Here is a 20,240-nt window from a genome sequence, read left to right as displayed (position 1 = left end):
GTTAAATCATCCTCATCACACGCCTCTCGTCATTTATATTATTGTGATTACGTGCAGGTGATTCCAGAGCTGCCCCCGTTTAACGCAACTAAATACTCTGCACACATGCACCGTGCAGCTGACTCCCAAATTTAATCACACGTCTGGCATTCCCTCTCCCATCTGCCACCGCTCGCCTTCATGTCTCTACTTTTTTTTTTTTTTTTTTTTAACTGCCCTTCTTCTTTCAAATTAAAGGTGATGTACCAGTGAGGTTAATTGTGGGTTAAAATGACATGCTATGAATGCTTTTCAGGTATTAACGTTTCTTTTATTGTGAGTCAGAGACGTAGCTACTGGCCAAATTCTGTCAGGTTGGGACTTGAGCTGATGCTCCATCAGTTGGCAGATGACCAGCGTTCATTTGCCGGCTTTGCTGTGATACAAAATGCTCCAGGAACGCTTGATGTTTACGGGCGGTGTCCTAAACCTGAATGATTTGATCTACTGAGGTGTCATTGAATCTCTGATAGTAATAGTCGAACGCAAAGAAGAACATGCTCACCGTTTTAGCTGTTCACCCTTTCGCCTTTGACACTAACTCACTGTGTTTTGTCCTCGACAGCTAATAAACGTAAAGGTCTGCAGTGGGTAATAGACGTGACCATAGCGTACCCCAAAGCGAGACCCATGGACATCCAGACTTGGATCTTTGGCTACAGGCCTCCTACAATCACACATGTACATTACAGGTAAGAGTCAACTGTTTGTTCTGACTCGTGTCAAAGTGGTCATTCGTCTCAGACGTGAGCTGGTTTACTATGCAAATGTAGCATGCAGCAAACATGCAAAGAATAGTCACGTGACAGCCGCAATACGTGATGAAATACGCTCAAACAGTGTTGGTCGGCTTGTCCTGTTTATACGTTTAGACTTGGTGACTTAAGAATTTTTTGTCCACCCTCTGAAAACACAAACTCTTCTCACCACTATGTAGTGAGTCAATAGACAACACTTGACACTGACGAATACAAGTGACAATACTGTGCTCACCACTGACAGCAGAAGTAAATAACATTGACCATCTTGTGAGAATTCATTGTTCTGCTGGGAAAATTTTGGACCTGGCATTCATGTGGATGTTACTTAGACATGTACCACCCACCTAGCCCAGACTAGACACCCCCACCCCATAGCAACCATCCCCAGCAACTACTGACAACGAAGAGCGACTCTGATGTTGTTTCATGACGCCTCTCATGCTGATTAGTTGGTCTATAGCAGGGGTGTCAAAGTGATCCATGAAAGGGCCGCTGTGGCTGCAGGTTTTCATTCCAACCATGCAGCAGCACACCTGACTTGGCTTAATCAATCAACTGAACTGCCTTCACACAGTCACTTCAGGTGTCCTCTTGCTTGATTGGGACAAAAACTTGCCAGCCACACCCACTGCATGGGTGCTGCATGGTTGGAATGAAAACCTGCAGCCACAGCGGCCCTTTCACGGATCAGTTTGACACCCCTGGTCTATAGTATTCTTGCACGACGATCATGTATTTCATAACTTTCGTCATTCTTCTTTCGCATTGTTTGCTGATCTGGATTGCCAATCACAGACTCACTGAAAGATGATGCAAAGCCGGCAACAGGGGTCCGACTAGTGGCAACTTCACAAAAACTACGGCCACAGATGTTTACACTTGGTGTGTCACGGTTGAAGTTACCTTGGTCAACTCAAAATTGATCATACTATTTAAATAATGTCTTTTCTGAGATGATGACAAAGTAAATATTTTTAGATTGTTAATCAGGAAAAACAAGCAATCTATCATTTTACAAACACGACTTGATTACTGGAAAACAAACAGATTAGTCAGTGATGAAAATAATTGTTAGTTGTGGCCATACAGAGTTTTATTTGTTTCGTTTTAAGCCACTGCTATTGTGCATTCAACAATCAGGCTCTGCTGCTGCGGTCCTTCAGTGTGACAGGTTATTGTGTATGTGAAAATAGAGTCAATCAAGAAGTTTTAATTGCTGATATCGCAGTAAAGCTACAGCACACGGTGGATTTAACTAAGCAAATAGGTGCAAGCCTCCTGTTGGATAATTACTGCATGGGTGATTATCTTTCAGCTAGTTATTTAACCCCAACTGATGCAATGAGTAGCTTCTCATTTCTTCAACAACCATGTCTAAAGACACATCCCTAAAATTGGGTTAACAACTGTCCAACGCATTATTAAAAACTGGAAGGATAGTGGAGAACCATCGTCTTTAAGAAAGAAATAAGGTCGGAAAAAAATCCTGATTGATGGTGATTGGCGATCACTTAAAGGTTTGGTGAAATCAAAACGAAGGAAAACAACATTAGAACTCGGCGCTATGTTTAATAGTGAAAGTAATAGCATTTCATTCGTGCAATATGAAGGGAACTCAAGGGATTGGGACTGAACAGCTGTGTAGCCTTAAGAAAACTAAGGCTTCAGTTTGCTAGAGAGCATAAAGATTGGACTCAGGAGCAATGGAAGAAGGTCATGTGGTCTGATGAGTCCAGATTTACCCTGTTCCAGAGTGATGGGGGCATCAGGGTAAGAAGAGAGGCAGATGAAGTGATGCACCCATCATGCCTAGTGTCTACTGTACAAGCCTGTGGAGGCGGTGCTATGATCTGGGGTTGCTGCAGTTGAACAGGTCTAGGTTCAGCAACATTATGTGCCCAAAGAATGAGGTCAGCTGACTACCTGAATATACTGAATGACCAGGTTATTCCATCAATGGATTTTATTCTTCCTTGATGGCACAGGCATATTCCAAGATGATAATCCCAGGATTCATGGAGCTCAGATTGTGAAAGAGTGGTTCAGGGAGCATGAGACATCAGAGTCCAGACCTTAACCCCACTGAGAATCTTTGGGATGTCCTGGAGAAGACTTTGTGCAGTGGTCAGACTCTCCCATCATCAATTCAAGATCTTGGTGAAAAATGAACGCAACACTGGATGGAAGTAAAGCAGTGTATTTTGTTGTTTCTCTGTGTTGTCCTCCTGTGCTTGCCCTCCAGATTCTCCTCCTTCTCTTGCTTGTGTATCCACTTGAAGATAATAGTGGAGGTGTGCCGGAATGAGCTTTTCTGTAGGCCGTGGTGAATGTAATCCTCTGTGCATTGTCTTATAGATGAGAATGATTGTGTCCTCAGGGAGAAGACATCATTATGACCCTTAACGCTCCCTCGCTGCCCCCAACAACCTCCTGACACAGCTCCTGTGTGTGCTTACACCTCTGTGTTCAGGGTGGGATACGGCAAAGCAAAAGGTGATTCACGAACCACCGTCCCCACCCTCTGGAGGCCCCTCCGCCCACTTGGACTAAAGCTAAGCACTCATTAAGCCTGTAATTAGACGAGCAGAGGATGCTCTCGTCCCACCCCACCTCTGGGACTCTCTAATCAGCCATCGATACAATCGGATTCCCTCGCTTGGTCAGCAGCTCCGCAGCCTGGGGAGGGAGGCAGGCGGAGACACCCGACCCACAGCTGTTACGGGGGGTGCACACTCAGTTCCAGGGGTGCAGACAGTGCTGATCATAGAGAAGTTAGGCCCATGCTGGTACAGGTGCAGAGTCAACAAGAGGATTAATACGCCTGCTGATCAGGGAACACTGAGGGGGAGTGAGCAGCGCGACGCACTTCGGTGATGCAGATAGAGGCGGCTAGACTAGTGTGCCACTGTACCCTGTTTCTTCTGTGTCAGTTGAGGACAGTTCTTACAGTGAGCGCAGCGTTCTCAGGATTAATAAAAATTTAAGCCACAGCGTTCAATTTTTAAGAGCGATAGTACACTGTATTTTTTTAAAAAACAGGGCATTACAACTCTGGAACCAGTAATACTTGTTTGGGCGAGAATTAAATTATTCAATCCAAAGAGTCATTCAGATGTCAACAATGGCGACATAATATTGAACATAGAAGAAATTCTTTGTGATTGACCATCGGTGGTGGTGTTTTGAGTTTAAATATTAAGTTTTAAGGCTTGACGACTCCTCCTTTATGTCAAAGTTTGTGTTTATCAGTGTACAAATGTTATTTACAGAGGGATGTTCAGGGATTTAACGATCTCAACTGACGTATGACGCGAACACGGAGTTCCCCCAAACGTTTACCCAGGTGGAGTGGCTGCACCGTTGACAGAGAGCGGTGGCAGCAAGGAGAGCCAGCTCCGTCCACTCACTACCAGAATTTTTTATGTTTTCCTTATTTCCCTTTTAAACATTTGAGGTGACATAAGAGTTTACTAGACAACCAGAACCTGGAAACTCCACTAGCCATCGTCCTGATGGGCATCAAGCGTATTGCTTTACATGGGGATGAGGCTTTGCTTTGTAAACAGTGTATGCTATAAGCTTTTACATTTTACAGCCTAATGATGTAGTTAGGTGAGAATTTCCACAAACAACCGTCAGCTACGAAGTGATGGGCGACGAGAGAATACCTTAAATATGCGGACGGAGCTTTAGAGTAGTCACAACAGTGTCTTTAAGCTAAAACACGTATTTCAAAATTTGTCAGAAAAGACCCCAGACATTATGTCCAATGTGACACCAAGCAGAGTCCTATAGGCAGAGAGATTACTGGCTCCTCAGATTAGTCATTGATCCTTAAGTTTCTATATGTTCTTTTCTCATCCGATTAAAATAAGATCCATTAACCAGATTTACAACACCATTAAAGACTTCTCCTTTGGTCTTTTGTTTGCCCTGTTTGATGATTACCACAGACCGCTGACTAGTTATTTACACCCTCGCGGTGTCGTGCTAGGTGACGGCCGTGGCCTTTGCGGCGCGTCCAGGTCCAGCTGTAACAGAAGGCTTTTGTGTGTGGGGTATCTGCATCGACTGTTTCTGTGTAAACCGACCTTGATAGTAAGCCGGCGTCCTCCTCCTCCCGTGTTATCATTTCACGGGGCTGTATAGATTACGACTGTGTCTGAGCCTCGGCTCCACAACAGGCGGCTGAGTATTGAGTAATATTCTAGATGAATCCCGGCAAGCTCTCTGCGCTTTTTATTTTTTATTTTTAAAAAAAAAAATCCTTCCACCTCCCTCCTCAGCTCCGCCCTCCCTCGCTGTGTCTCCTGCCCTCTCCTCATATAATCTCAGACCTCCCAGATCGCGGCATCATGAGCCTTCTGTGAATGGCATACGGGAGAGCTGGGTGGGTGTAAAGAGGCAGAGTGAGGGCAGTAGTGGGTGTTAAATACATTCAAATCTTTTCCTCCTAAATGCACCTTCCTTCTCTCTCTCTATTTTTTATTTTTTTGCTGCTGTGTGCATTTCAGAATACCGCTGTTTGAAAATATCTGAAAGGTGACGTGATTTATGGAGTCGGAGTCTGCCTGGTCATCACATGGATGCTTTTGAGCTGCACACCTGGCTTTTCTCTCAGGCGCACAAGCAAAATTGTTGAGCTTGCAGCCGTACCTGGCGGTTTGTTAAAATATAAATTTATTTATTTATTTTTCCCCATGAGCACAAGATGAAGAAATTTAAACATACATTTACTACGTCGGTGCTAATTGACGTCCCCAACATATCACCCAGGATCAGTGTCTCCCCAAGCTTGTGTCCTACCCATGATTGTAATGAGTGTCTTGGTGATTAGAGAGGGAATGTATGAAGGTTTTTATTTATTTTTTTTCCCCAAGCCTTAGGGGCTTCAGAGGACATGTGTCGCCATAGAAACACATTATAGGAGTCACTCCCCCGTCTCAACCCGTGTTCACATCATCTGATGGAGAATCCTTCACCTTTATTATCAGCTAAATGTAATGTATGTAACAGCCATGTTAAACAACAAACTGGAGATCAGTGCACACAGGATGTAATAATAATAATAATAATACACATAAAAGACATAGAAGGACATACATTTCAGTATAAAATAGGCCACAAATTAAATGGATTGAGGACTCCCCCTGCTCTGTGGAAAAGCACCGATCCGATATGCTGAACCAGCGTTGGACCCAGTAGCAGCGTTATTAAATGAATCGGGTATTCACTTGATAATCTGCCAAGGCATGTCCTTATTAAATACAGCTCTTGTTAATATCACCATAAAAATTCAAGCCACTCCAGCTCTTTTTTTTTTTTTTTTTTGATGTCACCGCCGTCCCTCGTCTCTATGAAACCTAAAAAAAAAAAAATTAGTTCAAAAGGGTTTCTAGTGAGTGTAGTACATCTTGTAAATCTAGGAGTAGGAGAACACATTTATCTAATCTGCCGAGATGAATGAGTGGAGATGTCTGACTCCAGAGAGGTGGATCAGTGCAGAGTTATGGAGATTGTTGTCGCTCGATTCCAAACTTAAAAGTTAAAAGTGAAAACCCGTGTAAATGTTTTTTTCGTGGTTGTTTGGGTTTTGTTGGTTAAAATGACCTCAAACGTGAACCGTCCCAAATGGCAGGTTGTACTGACATCTGTGTGACCATCGAGTTCAGATCAGGTCAGCGTATAATCAAAAGCACCTTGTTTAGAAATGCAATACTCTGAACAAGTGTTGGGTCCAAATTGCAAAGGCATGAAGCCAATCGGGTATCGCCTTGATAACCTGTCAAGACACGGACGTGTTACAAATAGCGTCTTCGTGAATGTTGGTGTGATAATTCAAGGTGTCCTTTAATCGGTGCTCTGTATCAGCTGACGGCGTGAGTTGAGATGTCTGACTCACAGAGGTGGATCGTTGCGTAGTTACACAGATTGTTGTCACTCAAGTGTACACTGTAAAATATGAGACATTTTTCATTTAATAAGGCTCAACGTATGTTTGTACGACAAATAAATTAAGATTTCTGATTAAAACGTACAACATTTACCTCTGTATTGTTATGGAGTTGACCCAGAAAGTAGTATAATAATGTAAAATAGTCCTATGTACTACCGATATAATACATACGTATTTGTTTCCAGTTAAAATGACCTCTAACCTGAAGCCTCATAAAAAGGCAGGTTGTTCTGACATCTGTGCGACCATCGGGTCTGTTCAGGCCACGTTGTTCATGTCTTCCTGTGACAGTGGTTTTATTGCCCCTCACTCCTAACCTCTGCGCTGATAACAGGTCGATGCTCCTCTGCTGGTGTGTTATTAACCTCTATACTCCGTCGAACACACGTGGCCCCGGTGCAAAGGTGAACGTTTGCCCTTGTGCACTCAAACATTTATTCGTTTGCTGGCCACTCCAGTTCAAATCAGTGTCAGGTTTTAAATATTATTTTTGTATTAATTTGATCCAGTCTAAGGTAAAAAACTTTATAAACTCACTGCACAGTAGACATATTGAGTCATCAGTGCTGCATTTACTCTTGTGGTGACTGCTACACATCACTGAAGCTGGAGGACGCCAGAAATGTCTGGCGCAAGAATATATTCACAAAATAATTGATGAATGAAGCCACCATCGGTTGGTACTCTTCCAAAATGAAGGAGTTAAATAGGTGTTAGTATTAAAGCAAGAAGGTACGAATAATTATTAGAAGTATTTGTGGTGAAAAAGCAGTCTTCTTTAGCAGCATTTGGGAGTTTTCTCAACTCTCCTTCCTCTGGCCCGGCCCTGTCCCTTTTCCATCTGTCAGGTCAGTTTCTGCACCAGAACTATTTCCTGGAACAGAGACCGCCATGAAGCTGAGAGGAAGCAGATTACGGACTAAATGCACCAATTAACGAGCAGACTCAACTTTTCTCGGATCGTAGATAAGGGCTTTTTTTGCCTTCTGCAAGCAAACGCCCTTAAGAGGCCTATAGAGTGTGTGGTTTGTTTGAGGAGCTCCATCAAACTCAAGACAATCCAATCACTTCATGCAGAATAGTAAAAATAAAACTTAAGACATGCATAATTTAAACGTGCTTATTATTTTAGTTGTTGCTTCATCTCAGACAGCTGATTGCTCACCACAGGAGGATTGAGAGATTGGGATTTCCTAGCACATAGATGAGGACCCTTATCTTAACTAGAAAGAGACAGGGGGGGTACAGGACAGCAGACGTTCTGTAGTCCCAGAGCCTCACTGGCTACTAATCTCAATATTCACCTCTGCAACTTTTTGCCCGAGAGCAGGCCTCTCAGGGCAACTCTTTGTTTCTCAAGATTTCACGGGCAGAGATTTACGGTCTAGTGGAGTCCCCAAACAATGACTGGCCTCCCTCCAAAGGGTCTTGTTCAGCGGACAGACTTTTACAAATTTAATTAGCTTCCTAGTCCAGTTCAGAGTGGAAACAATATGTCAAGAATAAGAGCTGAACACAAGCTAAATGGTTCGAGCAAGGCGGTAAATATGAAGAATTTAAAGCTTATTTACAACATTTATTATCTCTATAGTTGTAATGAATAAACGCTAACTATCCAAGGAAAAAATAACTATTAAAGCCTCATTTATGTGTCATCTCTTCAGTGAATTCCTGAAAATAGCCGCAGAAGTTTGGGCGTCACTTGTAAGTAAAGGATGCATGTCATCTGTTGCATGCAGCACCGGTCAGCACGTGGCAGCAGCCTGACGTTGAAGGTTATTGACAGGAGAAACTGCTGCTCTGCCCCAGCTGTCTGTTCTCCGTGGTGTCAGGTTAACAAGCAGGCCGGTGCCAAGTGGGTTAGGGTGGAAATGAGAGCGCAGCCGTGGCCCCGCGCCAACGCATCGCCACCAGTTCCTCGCCGCCATCACTACTGTACACCACCGTGACACCGAGACCCTCCACGCAAAACAAGTAATAACCGCACCACCGTCCTCTTGTTTCTCCGCTCGGCACGGGATCGACACAGCAGAGAGCATTGTTTCCGTTTTTCACACCACAGCAATCAGCATTGTTGGAGACGGCTTGGCTCACCCTCGCCTCGCAGCCACTGGAGCCCTGCAAGGCGAGATGCTTCTTCTTTTTTTTTCTTTTTTCCTTCTGCGATCCAAAACGAGACCACTGATGTTGGCCACAGCTTGAACTTTAGTACAACCTGCTGCACATCAGCAGCCAGCAGTAGTACAGTAATAGATCACTGGCTCCTCTCCAGGGGATCTACACATGCTTCTCACCTACACTTTTAGGCCTTAAAAGGCTCATAGCTTATAGAATATGCTGTTTTGTGCTAATATTGCACATTTGGACAAAGGCAAAAAAAAATAAAAATGTAAAGCCTCGTCCACATTTGAAGCAATTCAACTCGTCGTTCATTGCTTTGCAGCTGACAGTTGGTCGCTAGAGGACGTTATTGGCTCTGGTTGCCTAGGTAACCCTCTTGTGTAATCCCCCACCCCAAATGATCCCAAGTGAACGGAGCAGAGCATAAAAATATTACTAGCGTATGGACGGAGCTAGCTGTTCCGTCTATTTGTGAAGGAACATACCTTCGACGACGCTGCCGCTCCGTCTGGGTTCACCCGTTGCTCCGAGCCCACTATCGGCGTGGTGAGTTTGGATCGATTGTGTTTCTTTGAGTTAAATCCAGTGGATGGTAGGACCCCTGAGAAATGTCAAGAAACACAGCACAAAGGAAGCAAATATTGCTTCTAATGTTTTATCAAGCTCACAACAATGATCTAAGATAGTATCGTGCATACTCTGATACGTTATGCAAAGACGGCTGAGGTCAGAAAAAGGCTGCAGACTGTGCAGGTAAGCAATCAGCTAAGCCTTCTGCTGCGTGAACTCATTTTCAGAGTTTAAAAGGTAAACGTCGGATATGCAGAAAGACTCACTTCATTTAGAAAATAAACTGCAGTTGTTTGAAAATGAAATTAACTGTTAGTTGCGGCCACAATCAGAAAATTATCTGTAAACCTGGGCCGGGATAATGTAATTGTGAGTTTCCTGAAACGTGGAGTCTCTGGTGTTTTCAGGAACTGAACCCAGTAAACTTTCCCACGCGGTGGTTTTTCTGTCGAGCAGTGGTTTAAAGGGAAGCCACTTTTGCAGATGTGGCTGCAGACATTGTTTCTCCAAACAAACCTTGCTAATAAACCGGCTGATGCTGTGCAACGTCAACGCACGTGGTGGTGGTTTTCTCTGCGCCCGAGTCAGCAGCACCTCCTTCAAACCTCAGCTGTTCTCAGAAGCCTGTGCAGCTGCCCTGAAAAACCAAAAGATCCTGATTTCTGCATGAATATTTCAGCTGCAGGAAAGCACTGTGGCAGCCACCTGCTACCCAACGCCCTAAATGCTCCAACTCTCGGATAAGTGGCCGGAGTCGGCGTCTGTTTTCCTCTGGCGGGGTTACAGCGCTATCGGTTTACGCTTTGTGGCAGAGAGGGCCTGTTGGAAGGCATCCTTTAGAGGAGCAGGTGTCAAACCCTCTCTCTTCTCACGCGTGTTTCTTTAGATCATAGATTTAATCGTTCGTTCGTTCGCTTAATTTTTAATCACACAACAGTCACTGATCAAAAAAACTGTTCAGTTTGCACAAAGAACTAAATGTGCATCCAAAACTGAAAACTACCACCTATCAGCACAGCAAGACACACTTACAGGAAAACACTGCTTTCATTGTTATAGTGGTGACTTGCTTGATTTGCGCTTCGCTGTAATTGCTACTTTCTGTCCACGTTATCGCGTCAGTCTTATTATTAAGAGGTGCTGATGTGTCTGTTGTTCACAGCCTCCTTCTGGACTGAATTTCTTCTTTCTTGGAGCTTCTTCTTCGACGCATCAGTGCTTTGTAACAAGAAAGACACCTGATATCCTCAGACACAGGAGGAGAAGCTTTGTGGGGCGTCTTGCTTTGGCCTCTTGTCACCCTATCAGGTGGCCAGGGCAGCTTAGCTCCGGTTTTGGACACGCTGAGCCGTTCCTTGTGGCCCCGGTGTTGCTCTCGGTCAAAAGCGGCCTCATCTTCAAAGCCTCATCTTTATTGGAGCCTTGAACTGGTGGATTTCAGTCAGGTTCATCTTGAGTTTGGCAGACGCTCTGTGCTGCCACAGACATAAAAGTTGCTCTTCTTAGACAGGACCTCGCTCACACTTTCTACAGAGGAACGCCCGCGCTGTGAACTGCCGGATAACGAGCAAAGGTGTCCACAGATTTACATGTATGAAGCAAACGGACGTTGTGTGTTGCATCACCAGCTTCTGTCCTTCTTCTCCTACTTTGGTCTTTTACGCAAAGCTTTTTAGACCAGTACTCAAGAATAAGACATCAGTGAATGCCCTACAAAGAAATATAATAATCAAAATGTGTTCAGCCAATGTAAATTATAAATTACGGCTGGAGATAACAATTCTTTTTAGCGGTTAATCGCTTGATTCTCGTCTTGACTCGTTGATCAATGTATTTTGTCAATAAAATGAAGTCAACTGTTGGACGTCGGCGCTTCAGAGCTGTGATTGGTCCGCTTGGTAGTAGCGTGTTTCCACTTTAGTATTTCCGGCTGCTTCACATCTCCCCAATTTTCCAATCGATTGCTTTGGACCAATAAAGATGGAACACATCGAGGAAAGGTTAACTGAGGAGGTTCGGAGATGCAAACATTTGTACGACCCGTCTTCGGCAAAATTCCAGCGGAAATTGGAAAGAAAGTGAAGCTGGAAGTAGAAACAAAAATGAACCCGGCTGGCCAAAAAGACACAGCTCCGACTAGTGTTTGGGTGGCGTTGTTACAGAGTGAGCCAGGCTGAGTATAAATGGCTGGCACTGGCGTAGGCTATGTGCGTAGGTTGCCTCGTCTATGTCCCGTAGTACCTTAAATGAGCCTTTAAGTCAAAGATTGTCTGCGTAAGAATTGACTTGAACACAGTTAAAGTTACTGATTAATATTCTGTCCAAACTAGTCCCTTTAGCTCAGTTTGATCACTAATAATCAGAACAGATTATTAGTTACTTCCTGTTTTTATAATATTTACATTTACATAGCATACATGTGATCATTGACTCCGGTCTTCTTAGTCGTGATCTAAGAGACAGACTCCATCCTGACAGCAGAGCCGTTGCCGCTCCTTAGATTGCTTTTTAATATCTATTGATCACTTTACCAATCAATATCCCACTACTTATTACTTCCCTCATACAGTAGCTTCCCTGATCGGCACACATGTACTTTGACTGAGGACATTATCTGGTCTGGGGGATATCGAGCAAAACGTTGAGTGCAGAGGAAACGCTTGTTGTCTGAGGGAGGAGACTGTAACCTCTATTTGAAGGTGACCAGGAGCCGGCTGTGTGGGAGTGCGGCCTACCAGAGACCCCTTCTGGCTAGAGAAAAGATTTCATCAGCGGCTCTCATTATGGCTCATAAAAGTGACCCTTCCCATCAGCCACCTACTGTTTTTGCAGCGTCAGCCGCTGAGTCAGTGGTTTGTTTAAAAAGTGTGTTCTCGTTCGTGGTTATTTTAGACATTTAGAAGGAGTTGGTAGTAGTTAATCAATAGAACTGTTAATTGGCAATTGGTATTAATAAAAAAAAAACATATTTTGATTTCTTTTAGTTTCCGTGGTAGTAAAAAGAGTGTTTTGGGGTTTGAGACTGACAGATGGATCATTTCAGGCCAGCTTCTGTCCTAATCATTTGGACACAAGAGCAAAATTTATTAAGATAACAAGGTCCCATGAGATGAAATACTTCGGGTTCCCATGAGAGGCGTCATCGTAGTCCCAGATGACGGCTGTAGAGAGAGACGGGACCATCCAGAGTCTAGACTTAAGGACAACCAGGACAATGTGGAGATACGGAGAAGGAGGAGGGCTGTACCGCGAAATGTCTGAGAGGCCAGACCCAGGAAATTGGACAAGAGTGGTGACAATGATAATGAGGTGGTTTTGAAAAGCAGAAGTGACGCTGAAAATAGAGCAGAAGAAGCCCAAACTGATCTTAAAGGAGTATAACTTTGTCCTAAGCTTCAGTAAATATTAATATATGTCACACAGATCTTCTCCAGTCCAACATATTTATTCCCCAAATGCTTGTGATTATCTCGTCTTCATCAAGATGGACTCTGGTGTATGGCTACAACTGGGGATGCACCTTTTGTCACAACACGGCTGAAACAGGATGTTGTGTTGACGCAAGCAACAACCGCAGCCAGCACGGGCATGTCTGCTGTGTGGACGTATTTCAATATATAAAGTATTATTATAAAATATAAATATTATATATATATAAAGACCCACTGATAGCGATTTGCAAAACGTGTGATGCTGAAATTTCAAGAGGCGTGCATCTGCAAATAATTTCTCCATGTCAAGTTTAATTTATGACCTGAAATCCAAACATCCAAGCAAGGAAGTTTCCCAGTGATGGATCGACGCCCATTACGTCGATCACGATCGACCGGTAGATCGCGAAGGCAGTGCGGGTAGATCGCGTGCCATTGGAAAATTTCGGTTTTTGGTTTCGGCCAAGAATTATCATTTCGGTGCATCCCCGGCTACAACTAATATTCCCCTGAATTATGAATTTAAATACTTTTATTCCATTGTTGAATCATATGTTAAAAAAATAAGTTTTATGTTATTAAAAGACCTGTTTTGTCCAACCGACGGTCCAAAACCCAAATATATTTAGTTTACAGTGATATAAATGAATATACAACAGCTAACAATCACACCGGTAGAAGTTAGAAACTGAGAATATTTGGTAGTTTTGCTGGAAGGTATGACAGACAATCAATTACTCAGTGGTTTCCATATACTAACCACTAATCACCACGGATACAGAGAATACACAAATATAATTAAATGAATGAATATCAGAATCAGAATCAGAATGTCTTTATTTGTCATTGCACAAGTACAACGAAATTTAAAGTACATAAAAGAAAGAAAGGATAAAAAAAAACATACCACATGTATACTAGCATTCACATTCACACACTATTGTACAGTATTGCACGAGTCATAAATAAATATGGCACAGCAGTTAATTTAATGCGGTTATGGCTTTTGCATAGAAACTGTTTTTTAGTCTGTTTGTCCGAGCTTTTAATGACCTGAAACATCTGCCCGAGGGCAGCAGTTCAAAGTAAGAGTGTCCCGGGTGGGATGAGTCCCTGAGAATGTTTTTAGCCCTCCTGAGACAGCGTGAGCTGTACAGGTCTTCCAGGGTGGGGAGAGGGCAGCCGATGATTTTTTGGGCCGTGTTGACAACCCTCTGGAGCGCTTTCCTGTCTGCTACTGTGCAGCTAGCAAACCACACACACACACACACACAGTAAGTCAAGATGCTCTCTATGGAGCAATGATGGAAGGACACCAGCAGTTTCTGAGTGATGTTGTTATTCCTGAGTACTCTCAGGAAGTACAGTCTCTGCTGTGCCTTCTTGATGATGGTCGTGGTGTTGATGCTCCAAGTTAGGTCCTCCTCAATATGAACGCCCAGAAACCAGAAGTCTGTCACCCTCTCCACCTGTTCCCCTCCAATGAACAGGGGCTGAGTGTCCATTTTATTTTTCCTCCTAAAATCAATGACCAGCTCCTTGGTCTTGGTGGTGTTCAAGGCCAGGTTGTTGTCAGAGCACCACACTGACAGCCGATCCACCTCGTCCCGGTAAGCGGACTCATCCCCCCAGAGATGAGCCCCACAACAGTGGTATCATCAGCGAACTTGATGATGGCGTTGCTGGAGTATGCGGGGGTGCAGTCGTGCGTATAGAGGGTGTAAAGTAGGGGGCTCAGCACACAACCCTGGGGGGAGCCGATGTTCAGGCTGAGGGCTGTGGAGATGTTGTGGCCTATCCTCACCCTCTGGGAGCGGTCTGACAGGAAGTCTTTGATCCAAAGGCAGATGGAGTCGGATATTCCCAGGTCTGACAGTTTGGTCACCAGTCTGTTGGGGAGGATGGTGTTAAACGCCGAACTGAAGTCCATGAAGAGCAGACGTGCATAGTTCCCCTGCCGCTCCAGATGGGACAGAGTAACGTGGAGAGCTGTGGCGATAGCGTCCTCTGTGGACCTATTGGTTCTGTAGGCGAACTGGTGAGGGTCAAACCTGGGTGGGAGATTTGAAGTTATGTGTGTTCTGACCAGTTTCTCAAAGCACTTCATAATGATTGGAGTAAGTGCTACTGGACGGTAATCATTTAGGCTGCTGATGGTGGTCTTTTTTGGGAGTGGAACGATGGTTGAGGACTTGAGGCAGGGAGGGACAGCAGCCTGAGACAGTGACTGGTTAAAGATCCTGGTGAAAACCCCAGCCAGTTGATCTGCGCAGTCCCGTAGCACCTGTCCTGAGATGCCATCAGGTCCCGCAGCTTTCCTCGGGTTCACAGCCCTCAGCGTGCGTCTCACCTCGTGCTCCTCCACTGTGAGGATGTGGCTGCTGTGGGCTGGTAGGTGTAGCACGGCTGTTTCCTGTGAAGCTACCTCAAAGCGGGCGAAGAAGTGGTTCAGCTCCTCCGCCAGTGAGGTGTCACTGGCATCAGCTGAGGTGTTGCTGGGTCTGTAGTTGGTGAATGTATTGTAACTATAGGAAACTATAATATCATAGAGCTGGAATAAATATCAACAGTTATTCACTAATTTACTTCATTGTAAACTGAATCTGTTTGAGGTAGGACTGTTGAGTCAGACAAAAACGCATCATTTGTTTGACATTTTGTTGAATTATAGTTATTCATTGGCGTATTAATTTAATTTACAAAGACAATAATCAGTTGTTGCAGCTCTATAGTATTCAGCATGCATACTTCCAGAATATCTTCCATCAACTGTTTAACAAGTTGAACATCCGTCTTTCACACATTTTGCGTTAAAAACGCATTTTTCTTTTGGTCAAACTGCAATTTTTGCAAATTGCCGAGTTTTCCGTAGATAAGTTAAGAGTTCGCTGGCTAGAAGCTGAGTTTCCAGGATTTAATAGTGCTGCTTCTCTCTGAAATCGTGACAGCTGAACTGATTTGACTTCCTCTGACTTCTAACCAAACCATTTTGTGGAGCTTCATGACTCGTCTGTCTGGTGTCAGGGCTCCCATCAGCACTTCTGTCTCCCTGTGACACTCTGATGAGTCTGCCGGCTAATGAATCCCCCCAAAACAAGCTGAAGCTACAGCAAACACACACACACACACATGCACGCACACACACACACTTCTGTAATCGACTCCGGTTGGAAATAGACTGCTCTGCTCAGGGACCACGGCTGCTGGCTCCCTGGGTTTGGGCTGCAGCTTCGACGACAGATCAATGCAGACAGTTTTTGCTGAGTGAGACTTCAGTAATCCTTTTTTGTGTTTCATGTCTCACTCTCTCTCTCTCTTCGTCTTCTTTAGGATGTACCCAATAAAAGAGGTTCCTGTGGAGGCAGAGCCCCTGACTGACTGGCTGTATCAGAGGTTCGTGGAGAAAGAAAAGTTGCTGGCCCACTTCTACGACACAGGTCTGTCTCGCCACTGCAAACTGAAATACTCTCACACTGCAGCACATTTTTTTCTATTTTCCAAAAGAAACCGTATTTGACTGAGAACACATTGAGATGCAAAGCAGAGGGGGGAGCTTCAGCTTCTCATGAAAAGTGGTCCATGAATCACAATTTACGGTTTCTTTTACGGTTTGAATCAGCATGAAACTCTCCTGGTTCAGCTGTCAGTCCCAATGATTTATTGCTGTGTTGTGTTTATTTTGTAAAAGAGAAAGGTACAAGCTTGTGTACATAAACATTTGGGTGATAGCGTTGACTTTTAAAGTGCATTGTGCCAGAAAAACGTCTCGGTGGTCCTATTTAGAAGTCTGAGGGATGACGGAATAAACAGGAAACTGCTTTTGAATGGGACGGTTAACCATGGTCACGAGAGAAGTCCCCTCTTTTGGCATTCACAACATGGTCAATGGACATTTTCATTAAGGTTAATGTATTGCAATTTACTCGTATTTAGTAGGGGTGCACGATAATTATCGGCCCGATATCTGGAAATTATGACGTCATTCCAATAAGTCCGATATCATAACAAATGGCCCCGATAATATATAATATATATTTTTGTCAGTACTGCGGTGTGAGTGGTTGTTTTAATCAATCGCTCCAACTCCCACATGAGACCTGAACGGCCTGAAGTGAAAGCTGCGTTCAAGTGGCATCGGTATAATCGGAAAAAAATCATTAAAATACTCCCTCATGTCGGAAAACAACTCGTCAACTCGGTCATGATTTTGATAGTAGATGCCATTACCCAGGATGTTACACATAAACCACAGAAACATAAAAGGTCGGAAAAACGACTCTCAAACCTGGAGCTTCCGTCACCACTTGAATGCAGCACAACGTGCATATGTTTGTAAACAAACAACATGGCGGCGGCGGTGGCGTGGGACTTTCAAGGTTCACGAGGATGACATTTCTCTGGCTGTTTGTAATAAATGTTTAAAGAAAGTGCCACGAGGTGGAAAAATCAGCACCAGCTTTAATACCTCAAACATGAAAAGTCATTTGAAACATAACCATCGATTCGATGGGGTTTTGAAGGCGTTTGAGGACGCCAGCGCAGCTAAAGAAGGTAGCAAGCTAGCCGGAAAGAAGACGACACCTGGACTTGTACCCATTGGTGAGGCTTTGCCAGAGATGACACAAGGGCTAAAGCTAATGGAGATTCAATCATGGAAATGATGGCGCTGGACAATCAGCCCTTCACCCTCGTTGAAGACAGGGGCTTTTCTCGTCTCATTAATCGCTATGTTATCGGTTATCGGTATCGGCCTCTGGAAGCGGAAAGTTATCGGTTATCGGTATCGTTTTTAAAAAAAAAAAAGTTATCGTGCATCCCTATTATTAAGTTTTATAATATGTCTGAGGGAAATTAAAGAAAGGCTTCATGCTTCCATTGTCCTTCATCAGACCTGGTATTAACATGTGTGCTGAGTGATCCGATCACAGGTGACTAGTTTAATGTGCATGTGACTACACACGTGTCCCGGCCACGTTAACAGACCACCAACTTAATTTACGTCTTCTTGAACATTCATTCAGAAAAAAAAAACACAACTGCTATAATGAATCAGCTCCAGAAAAACAAAAAAGTGAGTGATTATTTTTAAAACGCTCTGTCCGTGTAGCTGTTAACTATCTAAATCAAGATCAAGTGTCAAACTCGTTTGAGTTCGGGGGCCACATACAGCCCAATTTAATCCCAAGCGGGCCGGACCAATAAGATAATAATCTATAAGTAACGACGACTGTAAATGTATTTCCATTTGTTTTAGTGCAAAGAAGAACAAGTGAATTAGGAGAATGTTTGCATTTAATAAACTTAAAAATTAAATTTCTTAAGAAAAATAAGTGTAATTTGGGCACATTGCTATCTGCTGTTTAGTCCTGGGTCTCCGTGTCTGTTCACTTCTCTTTTTAAAACAGTGGACAAATTAGGCATAGCAGTCACTTTCATTGAAAAATCGCAGACTTCACTTTGCAAATTCATTCTGCGGGCCAGATTTGACCTTCTGGCAGGGCCGCTTTTGGCCCGCGGGCCGTATGTTTGACACCTGTGATCTAAATAATAAATAAATCAAAATTAAATTGACAAATAATAGGTGACATATTGCAACTTGGAAGCTTTCAGAGCTTTGTGAGGGGTCACCAAAATACATAAATGTGCTTTTAGTGAATGAAAGAGACTTTACAGCTCATTTTGTTCCACAATTTATGTCATGTCACTACGCACACACAACAAACAGTGGCGTTCTTGGTTCTGAAACAGCGGTAGGTCGCTCTCCGTTAGCTGTAGCAGCTGTTAAAATATTACTACAGCGCGGTTTATTTACAAACAGAGCATGAAGCTTTGATCAGATCTCAGTTTGAACGCACCAATTTAGAGCAGAGACTTGGATTCAGTTGCGATCCGATCACTCGGGACTCTCGTTAATGCCACGTTTGAATAGTGCCATTATGCATTTGAATTTCCTTCGTGAAGTTACCTGGTCATTAGTTTGTAGAAAGTTGGTCTGGAGTCGTCAAGTTGGGAACAAAGATATCTCTCTCTCGCTCTCTTTTGCCATCTGAGTGTTTGTTTACAACTAAACGTGTTTTATTTTTGTAGGACCGTCCCATTGTGCGTAGAGATTTATTTATTTTTTTAAATCTCCGTGTCCGTTGAAACACAGCCCACAGCAAAATCGAAATGGTTCACTACCACATCCACAGTCTGTGTACGCCGGGCTAAGCCTCTGTTGCTTCTACTCTAATCGTTGCCTAGCAGCGGTGTTGTCATGACTCGCTGTTGCTTGATCAACAAATATTTTGTGTACGTGACTTAACATGTCGTAACCGCAAGCTCACAGCTTCTATTTGGAGGCAGCATGCTAGGGATGTCCCAGATAAGGTTTTATTTTTTATTTTTTTTGCCCTCTGATCAGATACTGATCTTTTAATATTGAGTATAGACTGATACGAGTCCAGATCTGATCATAAATAAACCGAATCTCCTCCCCTGGAGATTCATAAAAGCTTTTCTTATCTTACTTGTATTCTCCTAGATCACATGTATTAAGTTCGCTAAATAGAGCTATTAATGTTAATATAGAGATGAGGACGTAGCTGTACTTTGACTCCAAAAGTTCCAACAGACGATCAAGACTTGTTCTTTACTCCAGAAATGGTTTGATCATCAAACGCCATAAACTCTGCCTGGATCGGCCCCTCGATACCGATCGGGACGTCCCCCCGCTGCACGGAGCTCTCGTTTAAACACCAGCTGTTAACTGAATAAACGTCCATAAAGACCGACCGTAGTGACGAGTCTGTATTTGTCCCCGTCTTTCACCAGGATCATTCCCTCCTCTAGACGGACAGAAGGAGGCGGTTTCCCGGCAGATGACCCTGGACCCCGTGTGGCTGTGCATCATCCAGTCGATCGCTTTCGCCTCCGGCTACATGTGGTACAACGTCCTCCAGTACCTCTACTGCTGTTTATTTTGAGCGCGCTGATGAGGCGAGAGTCTTTATCGGACCACTGGAAAAGCCTCAGGATCAGTTGGTGTGTGTGGCCCGGCGTCATACTTGCCCCCGCCCCCCTCCCCCTCTTACGATGGATGAATGTACATTTGCAACAGTGGAGAGACTCGACAGGAAACTAAAAAAAAAAATAATAATAATAATAACATATGAAGACAAGTACACAAACAAACAGATTTCAAAAACCAACCAACCATCCGATATGAAACTGGTCACAGGTATAGTTAAATTGCACACAACCCTTACGCCACACACTCGCTCCAGCGGCCTAGCAAGAATAATCTCTCTCACTCATCACGACTCACATTTTGATGTTTACACGTCCTCATACTCGTAGACACTCACACGTACATGACTTTTT

At 43.8% G+C, this 20,240-nt stretch overlaps 1 protein-coding gene across 3 annotated transcripts in view; it reads left to right on the top strand.

Annotated features, from left to right (window-relative positions):
* Positions 1–20,006, top strand: part of lpgat1 (lysophosphatidylglycerol acyltransferase 1) — a 52,644-nt gene extending 32,638 nt beyond the window's left edge. For 2 of the 3 annotated variants that reach the window (XM_084560669.1, XM_084560667.1), the window contains 3 exons: positions 605–731; positions 16,209–16,271; positions 19,692–20,006. In XM_084560669.1, coding sequence (XP_084416795.1) covers positions 605–731; positions 16,209–16,271; positions 19,692–20,001 — 500 coding nt within the window. In that variant the 3' untranslated portion in view covers positions 20,002–20,006. Of the gene's footprint in view, positions 1–604; positions 732–16,208; positions 16,316–19,691 lie in introns of all 3 variants that reach the window. The other variant, XM_084560668.1, reaches the window with a different exon arrangement.
* The last annotated feature ends 234 nt before the right edge of the window (positions 20,007–20,240 follow it).

Source organism: Chelon labrosus (assembly GCF_963514085.1).
Source record: "Chelon labrosus genome assembly, chromosome: 14".
Taxonomy (NCBI): Eukaryota; Metazoa; Chordata; class Actinopteri; order Mugiliformes; family Mugilidae; genus Chelon; species Chelon labrosus.
Note: the sequence above shows the minus strand (reverse complement) of the source record. Positions and strands in the feature narration are given on the sequence as shown.